The sequence below is a fragment of the Acanthochromis polyacanthus genome, chromosome 1, assembly GCF_021347895.1.
Source record: "Acanthochromis polyacanthus isolate Apoly-LR-REF ecotype Palm Island chromosome 1, KAUST_Apoly_ChrSc, whole genome shotgun sequence".
In the NCBI taxonomy this organism is placed as follows: Eukaryota; Metazoa; Chordata; class Actinopteri; family Pomacentridae; genus Acanthochromis; species Acanthochromis polyacanthus.
The window spans coordinates 52,088,114-52,102,681 of record NC_067113.1 but is presented as its reverse complement, the minus strand read 5'-3'; the positions used below and the strand labels follow the sequence as shown (position 1 = coordinate 52,102,681).

The 14,568-nt window shown below is 41.4% G+C and overlaps 1 protein-coding gene across 1 annotated transcript in view; it reads right to left on the bottom strand.

Moving 5' to 3' along the window:
• The window catches only part of exoc4 (exocyst complex component 4), a 149,277-nt gene that overhangs the window by 22,404 nt on the left and 112,305 nt on the right, over window positions 1-14,568 (bottom strand). Inside the window, exons 14-16 of the mRNA XM_022195671.2 lie at window positions 11,225-11,361; window positions 9,704-9,859; window positions 7,873-8,051 (exon numbers count right to left, since the gene is read on the bottom strand). Coding sequence (XP_022051363.1) covers window positions 7,873-8,051; window positions 9,704-9,859; window positions 11,225-11,361 — 472 coding nt within the window. The remainder of the gene's footprint in view (window positions 1-7,872; window positions 8,052-9,703; window positions 9,860-11,224; window positions 11,362-14,568) is intronic.

Sequence of the window (14,568 nt, the reverse complement as noted above, 5' to 3'; positions counted from 1 at the left end):
CTTTAAATTAATCTCTGATGAGATTAGAAACCATTGTCCTAAGCAAACAGCAGTGAGGTATATGCCATGGCTGTTCAATCAACAAAGCAAACATAGGCAGGGTCGGGGTTTGACATCCCTGACAGCTACTCTCATGACCCGTGTATCTGACGTGCAGAGATAAAGGTCGGGAATTATGTTTCTTATTAAAGGTGAGCATGTGATGTGTTGGCCTGTGTATACATAAGTGTTAACTGTATGTCCTGTATCTATGAACTTGCCAGCTAATTAACTTCTTCTTGAGTAAATGTCTTGACAATGTGTATGTGCTGTGTGAGAGGGGACATCACAGTGTAGTGTGTCGGAATATTACAGCAGTTAGAGGGAGTTTGTAGCAGAGTGATTAAGGTCAAAGTAATGCAGTAGAAGGCTTAGACAGATATGACTAAGGTCAAGCTTTACTACATAAATGGCCTCCTATGAGAACATTCTAGAAGATACATCATTGTTTGAACACTGTGAGTTGTGAGATGGTTAATGCGTTTACAGACAACTTATACATAAAAGCATATATTTTTGTAAATCAGACTATTTTTCTTTACTTACTTAAGATGGCCTTAAATCACCAGGTTGGCCTAACATTACACATACCCTATATGCACGGTTGCATGTCTTTGCTATTGATTTGCATTTTAAAAAAAACAGTGTTTCTGTATAATATCTGTATAAAATCTACACTAGTGACTGCATGCTCCACTGGCAGAAAACTGAGTACCATGGATTAGATCTTTAAGATTGCAATATCAATATTAATCCAGCTGAATGAATCACTGAGCAACAAACAAGATTGGTTCTAATCAAACAAATCCACAATGATTTCTCAAGGGACCGGAGCATTATGACATTAATTGTCTTCATTTGATTGTGTTTAGCTGATCCTGTTTACTCTCCCTGGTCAACTTACCAGATCATTAAGAGAAACGGAACCCAGCAGTCAAACACAATGCTGTCACTCAAAATACAAACTCAACAACATAACCTTTGCAGCCGAGCAGCCTAAAAGCAGCAATGAACAATCTTGGCAGCAGAGGATCGGTAACAACGTCATCAGCAGGTGTTTTGTTGCAGCGGTATGCCAACGGTACACACTTGCGCTAAAGCACCTGAGAAAGAACAAACTTGTCTCATATACACTATTCCGCTCTCACTCTTAGCTTGTGGTTGTACGTGTGAGAGAGCAAAAGCTTTTCGCGTGCTCCAACTGTGCGAGCGTTTCCCCACTGTGCGTATGTGTGCGCGCTCATAGGCATGTGCATGAAAGTGACTCGAAGGCTTGTTTCCTCTCATGTGCATTACACTCACTCACTCTGACAGCAGAAAAAAGGGCTTACTGTGGCACACACTGTAGGAGGTCTCTCTAGGGGGTGTCCGTGACACACACACAAAAATACACTAGTTTTTCTGTCGTCGTCCCCCACCCGCGCTACTTTGATGATCCGAGGGAACCGTCGCAGCATGGGGGGCACCATTAGAGTCAGGGACAGACGGGCAAAAGGAGACGACTCATTGGTCCTGACTGACAACTTTCTTGCTCTCTTTTTCCCCTTTCTGCTTCCTTCTGCTTTCTTTTTTCCTCCAACCAAATTACTCCCCATCTCTTATTTATCAGCTCTTTGTGCGTGCACGATTAAACGGGAGGATATGTACGTGCATGTCGCGCATCCATTTATGTGCAGGCATGCGTGCGCAAGTGTGTGTGTGCGCTGTGCTTATCCAATTATTTTCGAATCTCATCGAAGAGAAACGTCTGTTGCTTGCCATCTGCAGAGGATGAAGGTGGCAGACATTAAGGAGGAAGATCAGTGATGGAATTCACAAACACATGCAGCATGAAAGTGCGCACACACTGCGAATGGACAGTTCACGTTAACACACCCCACAGTACACTCATTGCCGCGACTGAAAATAAGGGCATAAACAATACATTAAGAATCAGGAAGGCAACACGGCGTGACATTTTCTGATTTACTGACAAATACAGACGGTAAACAGCTGGTAAAAATCATAATCTGCTCGAGTGAGAAAGTACAACGCACCCGACCTCTCAATAGAAAAGAAGAACGGAACAGAAAATGAAGAAAGATAAACAAAGGACAGTATCCTGCAGGGGTGGAATGATGAATGATTCATAAATGACTGACTGAGTAAGAAAGAAGAGGAGTTATTAATTATTTTGCTGCCTCTGGTAGAGGATGAACATCTGCACACAGAGATCTGAATTCCTGTCCAGAGACACAGACAGAAAAGGAGGGGAAAGAGACGGAAAGAAACCTGAGAATGAGATTGAAAAATTTGACTTATTTGACTACCTAAGACGGCTTAATGGTGCCTCATAATGGGAGGGAGTCAAAATTTGAAGGTTGAAATTCTGGACAGAAGCGGAGATGAATGAACAGGAATGGATGAGCGAAAAATTAAATATTACTACTCCTGAAAAACAACACCATCATCTCCCACTTCAACTGGTCCCCCAGGCGTCTGCAGTGAATAAGAATGTGTTCTCAGTCAACTTCTCCTGTTAAATGGAGTCGAGAAAGAAAAAAAAAATCACTGCCAAAGGGGAAAGACCTATACATGCATAGTCAAGGTGAGTCAGTCCTGGGCTACTGAGATGAGGAGGAACCTATTCTCATAGGAAAACCACATGATTACTGTCTACAAAACCCTCGCAGGCTAGATTAGAGGCCTGTATCTACACCTACCTAATGATGCCCGGGACTCATGAGCGTGAACACAGATTTTATGTTGCTAGGCAGAAAGAAAACCCACAAAAAGAGACTGTCTACAAGGATGAGCCTTCACGTTCTTCACCATCTCCTGTTTACAGGTAAATGTTGTGTTTACAAAGGCTTCCAGACACAGGCTGGCAGATATTTTTTAAAAAGACTCAAATTCATACATGCAAACACAGCGGTTGACAAAAAAATGCTGACATGGTCCCTCAGGTGTGTGTGTGTTGTCTGGTAAGTATTGTCAGAGTGGATTAGAAGTCCAGTGCTGCATCCAGATGGGTGATAAGACCCTTTCTGCAGCCATGTTCACAGCCAATCACCATCACTAGTCTGTCTGTGTATATACAAACACAAACAGCCCTTTTTACTAATACATGGTCCGCTTATTTTTTCCTTTACAATCGGGCTCACAGAGACCTCCAAAAGATGCTTCAATCTGCACATGCATACACTTAACTGATTCAAGAAATTGAGGCAGCGAAACATGTGCACTATTTTCATGTTACTCTCTATACGTCTGGTGGAATTCAATCACACAGGAAAGTGATCAAACCAAACGTCCACTGCAGAGATCAGCCAGCCATGGACAAAATCTACCAGACCCGCACCACTTGAATAAAAAAGAAAAACAGAGAGAGCAATATTCTCGCTGTCTGGGTGAGGAAGAGGCAAAAGAGGAGAGAAAGAGAAAGAATGGAAGGAAGGAAAGAAGGAAGGAAGAATGAGAGAAATAAATACCAAGAAAGAACGAAGCAAGAAAGTAAGAAAGAGGAATGAAAGAAAGAAAAGCAAAAACAGGGAGAGGAAAATGAGTTGTTCATACCTGACTGCTTCTGTAATATAAAATCCAATTTGGAGAGGCATAGACGTGAGGCGGGGGGGTGGAGGATGAGATAAGGTGGGGTCTTTTTTCCCTGCCGTACCCTTGTCCCATCTTACACAGTGCATGGTTATGTACACACACGTGCACGCCCACGCACACACACACACTGAGGCCATACCAACACACACGTAGTCCGTCATCAGCTCACCAAACACTAAATAATGAACAATACGGAGGCTGTCCCAGCATGATAAGTGACTGCCCTATCCTTCCCATTAGTGCCACCCGCCAGAATTAATGATAATTATGTCACGTCCCTTCCCGTACTTTTATTGAATTCTTATCTATGAATAGACGAAGAAAGCTAGCGTCAGACTGAGAGGGAAGGAAAGAGTTTAAAAAGAGATACTGCAGTGACAAAGTCAAGGCTAAATAAGAATATTTCACATTTAATTATTTCATTTCTAAAAAGAAAAAGCTGCGATACGGAACGGCAAAATAGCTCAAGTTCAATGAGCAATCAGGGGTCTGAAACCAGGGAGTTGTGACAACGCCTGATAAAAGTTGGAGCCCTCTCCATCCCTCTCAGAAAGGTGCATAATTTACCAGAGGTCTGCCAGAGCACCAAGATACTGCAGCGAACACAGCCAAGTTTCTGAAAAGTCCTGGAACACATTAACAAAAGGGGAATGCTGTATGACATTCCCACATATTTAACAGTGAAAAGTGGTGATTATGTTGTTAAAAATCAATTCAGCCTTGGAGACAAACAAAATTAAAACAGGTGTCAAATATCTAAATGGTTTTCTGCAAAATAAACACAAAAGACCCTGACATCTGAGCATTTTTACAAACATGAAGGCTTTTCAAGAGTGTCATCTTGCCAAGATTGATAACAAATTATCCTTACAACTCCAGAGATGCAGCTTGGTTACATCTTTCAATGTGTTAAATAATAAATTACATTAAAACACACTAACTGACTAGAGTTTGAGGCAGAAAGAAAACAAGTCTGGAATCGGTTATGTTTTGAGGAAAAGCTTTTGTAATGCACATTCCTCCTATATACTATACTGTCCTCCTTGAGCACTTAATGAGGAATGCATAGTCAAACTGGGATGAGCCTCTGCTGCGAAACAGCCTCATTTCCTTGTGGCATGGATTTCACTGCATGTTAGAAACAGTCCTTGGAGATTCTGCTTCATGTTGACATGTGCGCGCTGCATAATTTCTCCAGATTTGTCAGTTGCACATTCATGCTGCGAATCTCCTGTTCCACCACCTCCCGAAGGTGCTCTGCTGGAGTCAGGTCTGGTGTCTGGGGAGGGCACTGAAGTCCACTGAACTCATTGTCATATTCATGAAACCAGTCTCCATAACATGGTGCATTAACATGCTGGAAGTAGCCATTAGAAGAAGGTAAACTGTGACCACAAAGGGATGCAAATAGTTAATGAAAATACATAGATGGGTTGTAGCATTCAAATTCTGATTGATTGGTATTAAGGGACCCAAAGCGTGCCAAGAAAACATTCCCTACATCCTTATACCTCCACACCCAGCCTGGACTGTTAACACATAGCAGGATGGGTCCATGAATTCATCCTGTTGATGACAAATTCTGACTGTACCATCTGTCTGTCTAAGCAGAAATCAAGATTCATCAGACTTGTCTGCATTTTTTGAGCATTCAACTGTCTTCAAGTCTGGTGAGCCTGAGCGTCCTGCAGGGATTTTTGTTCTTGGCCGACAGAAGTGGAACCTGACATTTTCATTCATCTGTCCTCCTCAGGATTGGATGTGTTGTGCAATCTGAGATGATTTTCTGCTCACCATAGCTGTAAAGAGTGGTGATCTGAGGTACTGCAGCCTTTCTGTTGGCTCCAATATGTCTGTCTGATTTCTCTCATCAACAGGGCGTTTCCATTTGCAGATTGCGAGATGTTTTCATCCTAAGTAAACACCCACAAGATCAGCCATTTCAGAAATACTCCAACCTGCTCATCCAGGGATGGAGAAATAAAACCGTTTCCTTAATCGATAATCAGCGATGATTGCTGAAGTCAGTTAAATACAACGGACGTCTTTTCATATGCTGATGAAACAGTTTCGCATGTTGGCTGCGAAATTGGCTCGGTTACATTAGAACATCAAATAACAAAACATAATGACTCAATTACATTTGTTATCGATTGTTGACAAAATAAAAGACAGTAATCAAACAGTAGTCCTTCACAGTAAAAAAAAAAAACAACCCTGTAACATTATTAATCTATTTACAGTGGGTTAATATCAAACTAATCTTCATACCTGATCTACATGACGGAGGAACATAGGGTTCACTGTAGTTTACTTTATTCCAGCTGCTGAAAACAGCTGCTCAGATGGAACAGATACTGTAAATACAGCAGTATTTACTGCCACCTCAACAATATATTTACTCTCAGGGCAGAGCATCACTGATGCACTTCACCACTTCAGTTTGAATATTATTGAAAGTGTGTAAACAGAATCAGGCTACTCCTAAACATTAGCAGTGTTAGCTACAGCTGCTCTCTGCAGACAGACACACATTTTTTATTCTGTTTATAATATATATCAGTCTCGGGTAGCTAGCTAAACCGTAGAGCCGCCAGAAGACCCTGTCACCATTTTATAATGCAGAATTCAATTCGTAATTAGACAGCAGAAAGGTGTGCTTGTTGTAGTGATTCTCGCAGACAGACAGCTAACACATCTGTAACTCTATCTCAAAAACAGTAAGACGCTCCATCTATTGGTAAAATCAGGTACTACAGCAAATCGATAGCACATTTTCTGACATGCCTGTCGCTTGTCATATGCCTTATTGGTTAATATATGGTAAAATGATTTATTTTTAATGGAAATTAATCAATTACCAGTTAATCCCGAACATCCTCAACATGGATAATCATGCCACCACCAAAGCTGCTGATGTTTGAACAACAAAGCTCGCATATTTGCCTGCCGTTGCTGATTTTATGCATCGCACTGCAGCAACATGTTTGGCTGACTGCATGAATAAGCAGGTGCAGAAGTGTTCCTGCTTGAAGCGCTTGGTGATAAATCACCTCCTGCACAAAACCAACTTGACCCATTTGTATGAGCCACTAAAGGTAGAACTAACCTCCCGATTGCTGCCATATGATGTTATTAAAAAGATAGTGGAGAAGAATATTAGACGATGCTATGACTTAATATTAGAGATTAAACGTGTGCTCAATCTGATTTTGAGGATAAAACATTTCTGTAATAACAACCGATTAGCAAAATCTACATAAAGACTATGTGTTTTATGTTGACGCACACATGTTCAGACCCCTCATTCTGATCAGTGATTAATGATACAAAAGTGATGACTGAGCAAGGGGTGTATGGAAGGCTTTTAATAGGCCTGATTAGGGGAGGCATTTATGCGCACACACTTGCAGAAGCAGAACCAGGGATAATGAGTGCGTGTAAAGTGCTCTTTGACAACTCCAGTAGAGAAGGTAATGAGTGTGTGATAATACACTCAAACAAGAACTTAATGAGGCACAGGTATGAAGCGTTGCTACAGAAGCACCGTGCGAAAGGATGAGAAAACCTCATACAACCCCGACTGTGATAAACCTACATACGTCATCCAGACAATGTTCTTAATCTGTGGTGTATTCTGATCAATAACTACCTAATGATCTGAGAGACCGGTAGCAACACCTCCTGCAAAACAGCCCCATGAAATAATATAGCATTATATTGTGATAGATCAGTCCGTACAGGAAGTATGGTATCACAAAAGCATGTCCCCGTGTGCTTCTGCGCTCCTGCAAACCACAGAAATACTACACAAATACATACTTAGGATTTTCCTATACAGTGTCACTGTTCGCAGCTATTAAATCAGTTTTATCACTGTCAAAGTGGAGATACAAAAAATCGTCAGCAAAGAAGATAATCTGAGCTATGGTACAATGCAACCACTCAACAAGCAGAACTCATGACTCAAAGACAATATTCAGTTTTGCAGTGAGACGAATAAACAGCAACAGATGCCCACGTTGGCGTCAGAGTACTGGATGTAGGCGGGAAATGTACTGCATATGTCTGCGTTTGTGTCAAAAATATCGCCATGGTTTGCTTAATTTAATTTCATCAACAAGATAACACCTTGGAATTTGTCCAGTTATTTGGTGCAAGCTCATGAGTCGATATGGAAGAAGCTATTTAGGCAACAAATATCAGCATAGAGTCTGTCAATCACAACCCTCTACTTACTGGAGGCATGAGGCAGGTTGGCGAAGAACGTCTTGAGGCGAGCGGCGAGCCATTCCATGCTCTCGTGAAGGTTGGCCAGAGCTTTGAGGTCACTGACGTCACGCAGGATCTCGTTCTGAGGGATTAACTTGTCTCCAAGGTTGCCTGTCAGCACTTCTGACTCCTTAGCAAAAGCGGCCCTGCATGATGGAGAGGGTAAGAGATGGAAGAGTTTGTGTATTTAGAATGAGAGACAACATATCTGGAGGGGGGGAATCAAATGTAAAAGCAGCCAACACCACTAATCAAAAATGGCTGCTACTTAATGACATAGTTCATAGGTGTGGCCATTACAGAGCCTTTAATCGGTGCACAATGTTACATCCTGTACAGGAATTTAGCAGTGATTGGTTCCCTGGTTGGACTCATAATGTCTGGTGTGCAGAGAGTGAGTGGTTTATATAAAAGCCATAATAGAAGCCAATTTTCTGAAGTCAAAACATAATGGATTGATAAATGCAATGGATGTGCACATGCACTGACTGCGTATGAGGGTTTAACTGAATAGAGTTAAATTTTATAATATTCCCATGCTTATGTGCTCAGTGATGTGGGGTAAATTAATGCCTTGACCTTTACAGTGATGCACAGACAAGGGAGGTATGAGGCATACAGGGCTGATAATGAGATGGATATATGGGCAGATAAACAGAGAGACAGGAAGAGGATATGAACACAGGAAAGCTGGAAATAGGGAATGAATTTTGTGGGCACATTAAAACAAGGGGTTGCTACTCACTCAACAGTTGGTGGGAGAGAAAAACAACAGGTGATGAAGAACATTTAGGGATAGAAAATAAACAGAAGACGGAGCTTTACAGAGCGGCAAAACAGAGGTATGGAGACGCGCTATATATGTACAAGCACTCGTGGTTGCAGAAGGACATACAGCTTTGAAGACTGGCAAGAAAGTTGTGGCAACAGTGGGGAGGATGGATAAATAAAGATCCACATGACAGTGCTGCAAACACATGGCATGTGGACTGGCCTCCAGAGTCACCAGGATGCCCACAAGATCAAGATCCTCTGAACAACAGATGGGTAAAAAACACAAAACACACAAACCCATACTCGCTCAATCACCCATAGGCCTGTGTAGCTTATTAATGAGGCTTTAATAAAGTACTAGGTTGAGAGTAGTGCAGGAGCTAATCCCCTTTCATAGTGATGAAAACATCTATGGTTCTTAAATCAAACAGCCTTATGGTCTCCCTCTTGCTATCTCTGTGCTCTGTGTGTGTGTGTCTGAGAAAGGGAGTGTGTGTGAGAGAGAGAGAGCGCACACAACAGATTGACTTTCTTTGGCCACATAACCAATTTATTTATTTACTTTACTATTCCGCTCCGATGAGCTCCAGTGTTCCCTGAAGAGGGTGCACATTCAAAGGCAATTTCGATAAGGCTGACCCCCCTCTTCCCTGCCTCCGTCTGCTCTCCTTATATTTTCCTATTTTGTTCTTCCCTCGTTTCCTCACTTCCTTCAGATAGAGGGTGTTTAAAAGAGCAATCATGACTTCTTTTGTGGGTGGATCTTAGTCAACACGAGAGGGTTCAATAATATGTGAATAAAGAAGCAAAAAATAAACGTGAGGGAGGGATTATGTGCGTGATTGCTCAAGTGCGGTTGTGTGTTTGTCTACCTCTAATTGTTTGTGTGTGTGTAGTGTGTATGAATGTGAGTACGTGATACTCGACTATTTTTAGTATATCTTCTTTAGTAAAGAAAACGGAAAAGTGCACATATGTACCACACGCAAGAGAGTGTGAACTTGTGTATGTGGTCTGTGTGTACCTGGTAAAGTCCTCTTCATCCTCTCTCTTCTGTCGGGTCTGTCTGGGCTGAGCCATATTTGCCCAGTTAGGGAGGGACTGCAGCAATCGGCTGATGTCCTCATCTTTAGACCAGGAAGCACTGATGGTCAGCTTTTCCTCACACTGTACTATACCTCTGAGGACACAATGATGAGACAAAGTCAGACAAGTTAAAACACATAACATCCGTATGACATAGGATAAAAGCGAATACCAAGACACAAGCTTTATGTGTTACAACCAAAGGATTTGGATAATCCAGTCAAAGATTTAAAAAAAAAAATCTGTGACTAACAGTCTATCACTGCCTAAAAACCACACAGCAAGTGTAGCTAAAAACTAACTATATGTAACTAATATTCAAACAGACAGACTTGCAGTTGCGAAAGTAAAATCAACCATGAGCTCTTAGGTTGTCATTTATTTTCTAATTGTTCCTTTGGTTGGGGAACAAATATCTGTTAGTAGTAACATTCATGTAGCATGGAAGAGTCACATAAGGGTGCAAAAGGTTAAGTTTTGAGGCCAACCAAGGGAATATATGTTTTTGTCTTTGGAAAGATGGACTCAGCATTTCTAACATGGTATAAAACACTGTAGCATAAGATTTAAAATTGTAATCTATTTACAATGAGTGGATGAGAAAAGATTTTGTGTTCACTATAAATGCCATTACATTTGTGTTTCCTCTCTGGGGGAGACAGGGGTGAGGCCTCTGCCCCAAGTTGAGTAAGGTCCTCCCATTGTAATGATGTCATTTCATTCTCCATATTGTTAACAATAATACATTTACAGACAACCCAACCTAGCAGTGTGTTTGTTATCTTATTGAAGTTTAGAACCTGGGTGCATAAGATTTCCCCAACACCATTTTTGTCAGGGATATAAAAATGTGGTTTAGAAGCATCTGCACTGACATATAAAGTAAAATTACAGCAGCTGATCTGGCGTGAGGACAAAGAGCGGCAGAGTGCCAGTATGTGTTTGGTTTCTATGCATGTGCTGGGTTACAGAAACTGCTTGGTTCTGCAATTTATATTACACTAATACATGATGAAAGCAGACACACACTCCAGGGTGCCCAGTCCACATGCAAACACATGGCCGGACACACACACACCAACAGCCACTTGTTCATGTGTAACAGCAACACAAACATGCACAGCGCGCAAACAAGCACAACCCACTCTGGCAGCCTCTCTTGGTCTTGTCTTTATCACTCGGAGGCCCCAGTGAGACTGAGGCTGACCTGTGACAGAGTCCAGATGGACGCCCAGCAGTCTGTCAGTCCGTCCTCGCGTCTCCCGCCCCATTCATCACTCCCTATTTTATCCCTCCATATTCTCTCACCCACCTCGCTTTACCTGGCCAGGTGTTACATGGACCCAGGGGAGCACAGATGGGCAGTTTTTCACAGCCTCAACAAGAAGAAAATTCTAAAAATGACTATGTCGAGATCAAACGATTAAAAAAAGGAAACCGCTGCTGTCTACTCATTTACCTGTAGGCTGTGTTGCAGATTTCCTTGTATTCTTTGAGCTTGTCGCAGACCATCTCGAGGAACTGGTTGGAGTAGGCGCTCAAGTCCTGCATCAGGCTCATTAGATCCTGGATAGACTTCTCCACAACCACCGTGCTCTAAATGCAGAAAAAAAGACAGAACATTGAGGGTTGTTTGGGCGTTTTTAAAGATGTAGAGTTCAACTTTAAGAATAGAAAGTGAAAGTAGAGTAGATTTTATGCACGTGTCGGGTCAGATCCAGTCCGCTGAAGTGCCGATGTAATACGATGGCTCTAACTTCACTTGTCTATCTGTCACCTACGGCTGGACTGATGAGTGGTGCTGGAGAACTTGTCAGAAGTCTTAACACTATTAGTGGAATGGATGATTCTTTGTGTGTAAGTAAATCAGTGTGAGCGCACATATTTGTGTGTGTGCCTTTAACTTCTGTGTTGTGTGTGTTCTCAGGCTTAAAGTGAGTGTGTGCGCATTTGTCACAGTGCACCCATCACCAGGAGCCACGGCAGGGCTGTGACAGCAGCCATTACAGATTAGCCACTCCTGCGTGACTAATAGCTGGCCCGGGAACAGCAGAGCAGCTTCATATCCCCAGACACACTCACACATACACACAGCGAGCAAACTTTTTCAAAACACACACCTCTGAGCAATTCAAGAGCTGTTAAATAAGATTACACCTCAGTATGTTCCAGCTTTCCTGTTCCTTGCACTTAACCAATCTATCCAGCATCTTCAATAATAGTGATAACTTACTATTAGTGTAATGATAGCCTTGTTGCACCCACTACTGAAACTTGATATAACTACAAGAGCAATACAGTGCAGAGTAGGGATAGACCAATAATCATTGTGGTTGGTATTTCACATTTTTCTGAGTATCAGAGTCAGTAACCTATTGCCAGATTATTGATAAATTAAACGCGCGATGTCAGGTCCGTTGCAGACAGCTTTATCTATCTGTCGTCACTCTGTGGCCTTAGAAATGTCTCTCATTCAGAGACTGCAGAAATTGAACAAGAAACACAAGCCATTGCCACAAACCAGGAAATTAGCTACGCTCACAGTGGCTCAGGCGATGCTAACGGCTAGCTGCTGAGTTGGAAGGCAGTCACAGATTGACCTCGAAAACAATAACTACTAATGCTTTGAGATATGGACCTCAGTTGGCAATAAGAGTGGCAGAACAGTGAAAGATTAAGAAAACAGAGAAGAAAAGGAAAGACGGAACTGCAGGACAAAGTGAGCAATATCAGTCAATCCCACATTAAAAGATGACAGCATCCTAGCTTAATCACTCCTATTTGACTTTTACATTCAGTTATACTTACTTTTGTTAATAAAAAAGCCTATTTATGAATGGAAGGTTTTCTGCTATCACATACTGATAAAACACTACATTGAAATTATATTGGTTTGAAATATTGGCCTCTCTTAAATACCAAAAATTAAATACCATCAACATCAGCCTAGTAGCGCAGAGTAACCCCATAAATCAATACTCAGAAAGGCAATTTCTATTTCTAATCAGCTCACTAGTCTGCTTATGTAAACGTAATGTGGAGTCTCACTGTTTACATTTGAAATGGAAAAAATAATGGCTTTCCCAAAGATTAATAAAATGAAAATGAGCCGTGGTACTGTAGGTGCAGGATCAAAAGATACTGGTGCTTGCTTTTTAGTGCTGCCAACCACAACTAAGCACACAACCGCAAATACGTACGCTTTCTGGATCTCACACAGGCCGAATTAACATGTACAAGACTGTGCGCTATAAGTAATATCTCTATTACTTTAACATTAATAATACATGTTAAAAATAGTTCAATTATATTCAAGGCCACTACCTACCTACAAAGACAAAGTGGCTGCAGAGACTGTAGGGGGCAGTAGTGACTGTAATTGATCATCAAAATATATGGAGGGACCCCTGATGTGGCAGAATGATATTAATATTAATAGCTCTTTCTCTGTTTCAGTTTCCCCTTCGCTCTTTCTGTCGCAAGCATGCACACACACACACATATGCCCACACACACAAACAGCAGCCACTCCGCTGAGGGAAGTAATGATCCATAGCAGTGCCCATACCAACGGAGTGCTAACCAAGGCCTCATCTCTGCCAAGGGAACACCCTTTACTGTCCATGCCTGACTCCCTGTCAGCCTGCCAGGGTAGGAAGAATTACACAGACCCTGCAGGAGACCGAGCTGTTAGTGTTGTTCAGGCGGCGGCTACCTCCGCTCCTTTGTGTCAGCTGTTGGAACTGTAAATCACTTAAGGTAACACGGTAACAAAAAAAGGCAATGACATCTTTGCCAAGTTCTGTAGTGACTTTGGTGATAATACGGTGATAATAATATGCTACTTTTATGATTTGTTTGTCTCCTTCAGGAAGGTCTGTTATGGGGTCGGAACTGCAGGAGCTGCAAGGTCTTCAGGAAGACTTTAGTAGAGTAAATGATGGACCTCTTCATCACAATAAGTCAGAAAAAATGGGGTGCATGACACTGACTTACTTGACTTGAATTAACTACATGAACCCCAAAACCAGCTTTGAAAGGCATGGTCTCTCTAAAAATTGACAAAAATCCATCATTTATCAGAGCCAAAAGCTCTAAAAACAGAAATAACTGTTGGTTTTTCAACTTTCCAACTCTCCAGGACTTATCTGTAATATGACATTCTGTCAGCTTAATCAGGTATAAAACCATGGTGTTTCATTATAATCCTATTATTCTGTATATCAAGTTTAAATATTCATCAGAAAAATACAGTTTTCAATAAGTAGATTTAGTAAATAGACAAAAAATTCTGTGTTCCTTGGTGAACCTTGAAGTCATGAATGACTCAGCTGTGAGCTACAGTCACCTGAGACAAATCTGGGGACTATTCAGTTTAGTTGGATTAAACTGCAGGATGTGTTTAAACAGAACAGATAGGAGACAAGCGTGGAAACATCAGTAAGTAGTAAAATATCTATAGCATCGAGAGTCATCAATTTGCCTCCCTCACTTGCTTGGAAAAATGACTTTATATTGCCGTGAAAAATGAGCCAACAGAGAGCAAACATGTGACAGGAGCAAAAAATGCCCAGAAGGTGGTTGGGGTTAGAGTTAAATTATCTAGATAAACCGGACTGATTTAGTGTATTCACAGAAACAAATTCTCTCAGGCAGCATAAAACTCTTAAGATACACCGATGAAAAATACCAATTACTACATTAACATAAAAGACAAATAAAAAACTGGCTAAATGTGGAATGCATAAACAACAGGTTTTTAAATCTTACATTATTAAGTGATAATAAATGTAAAAAAAACAT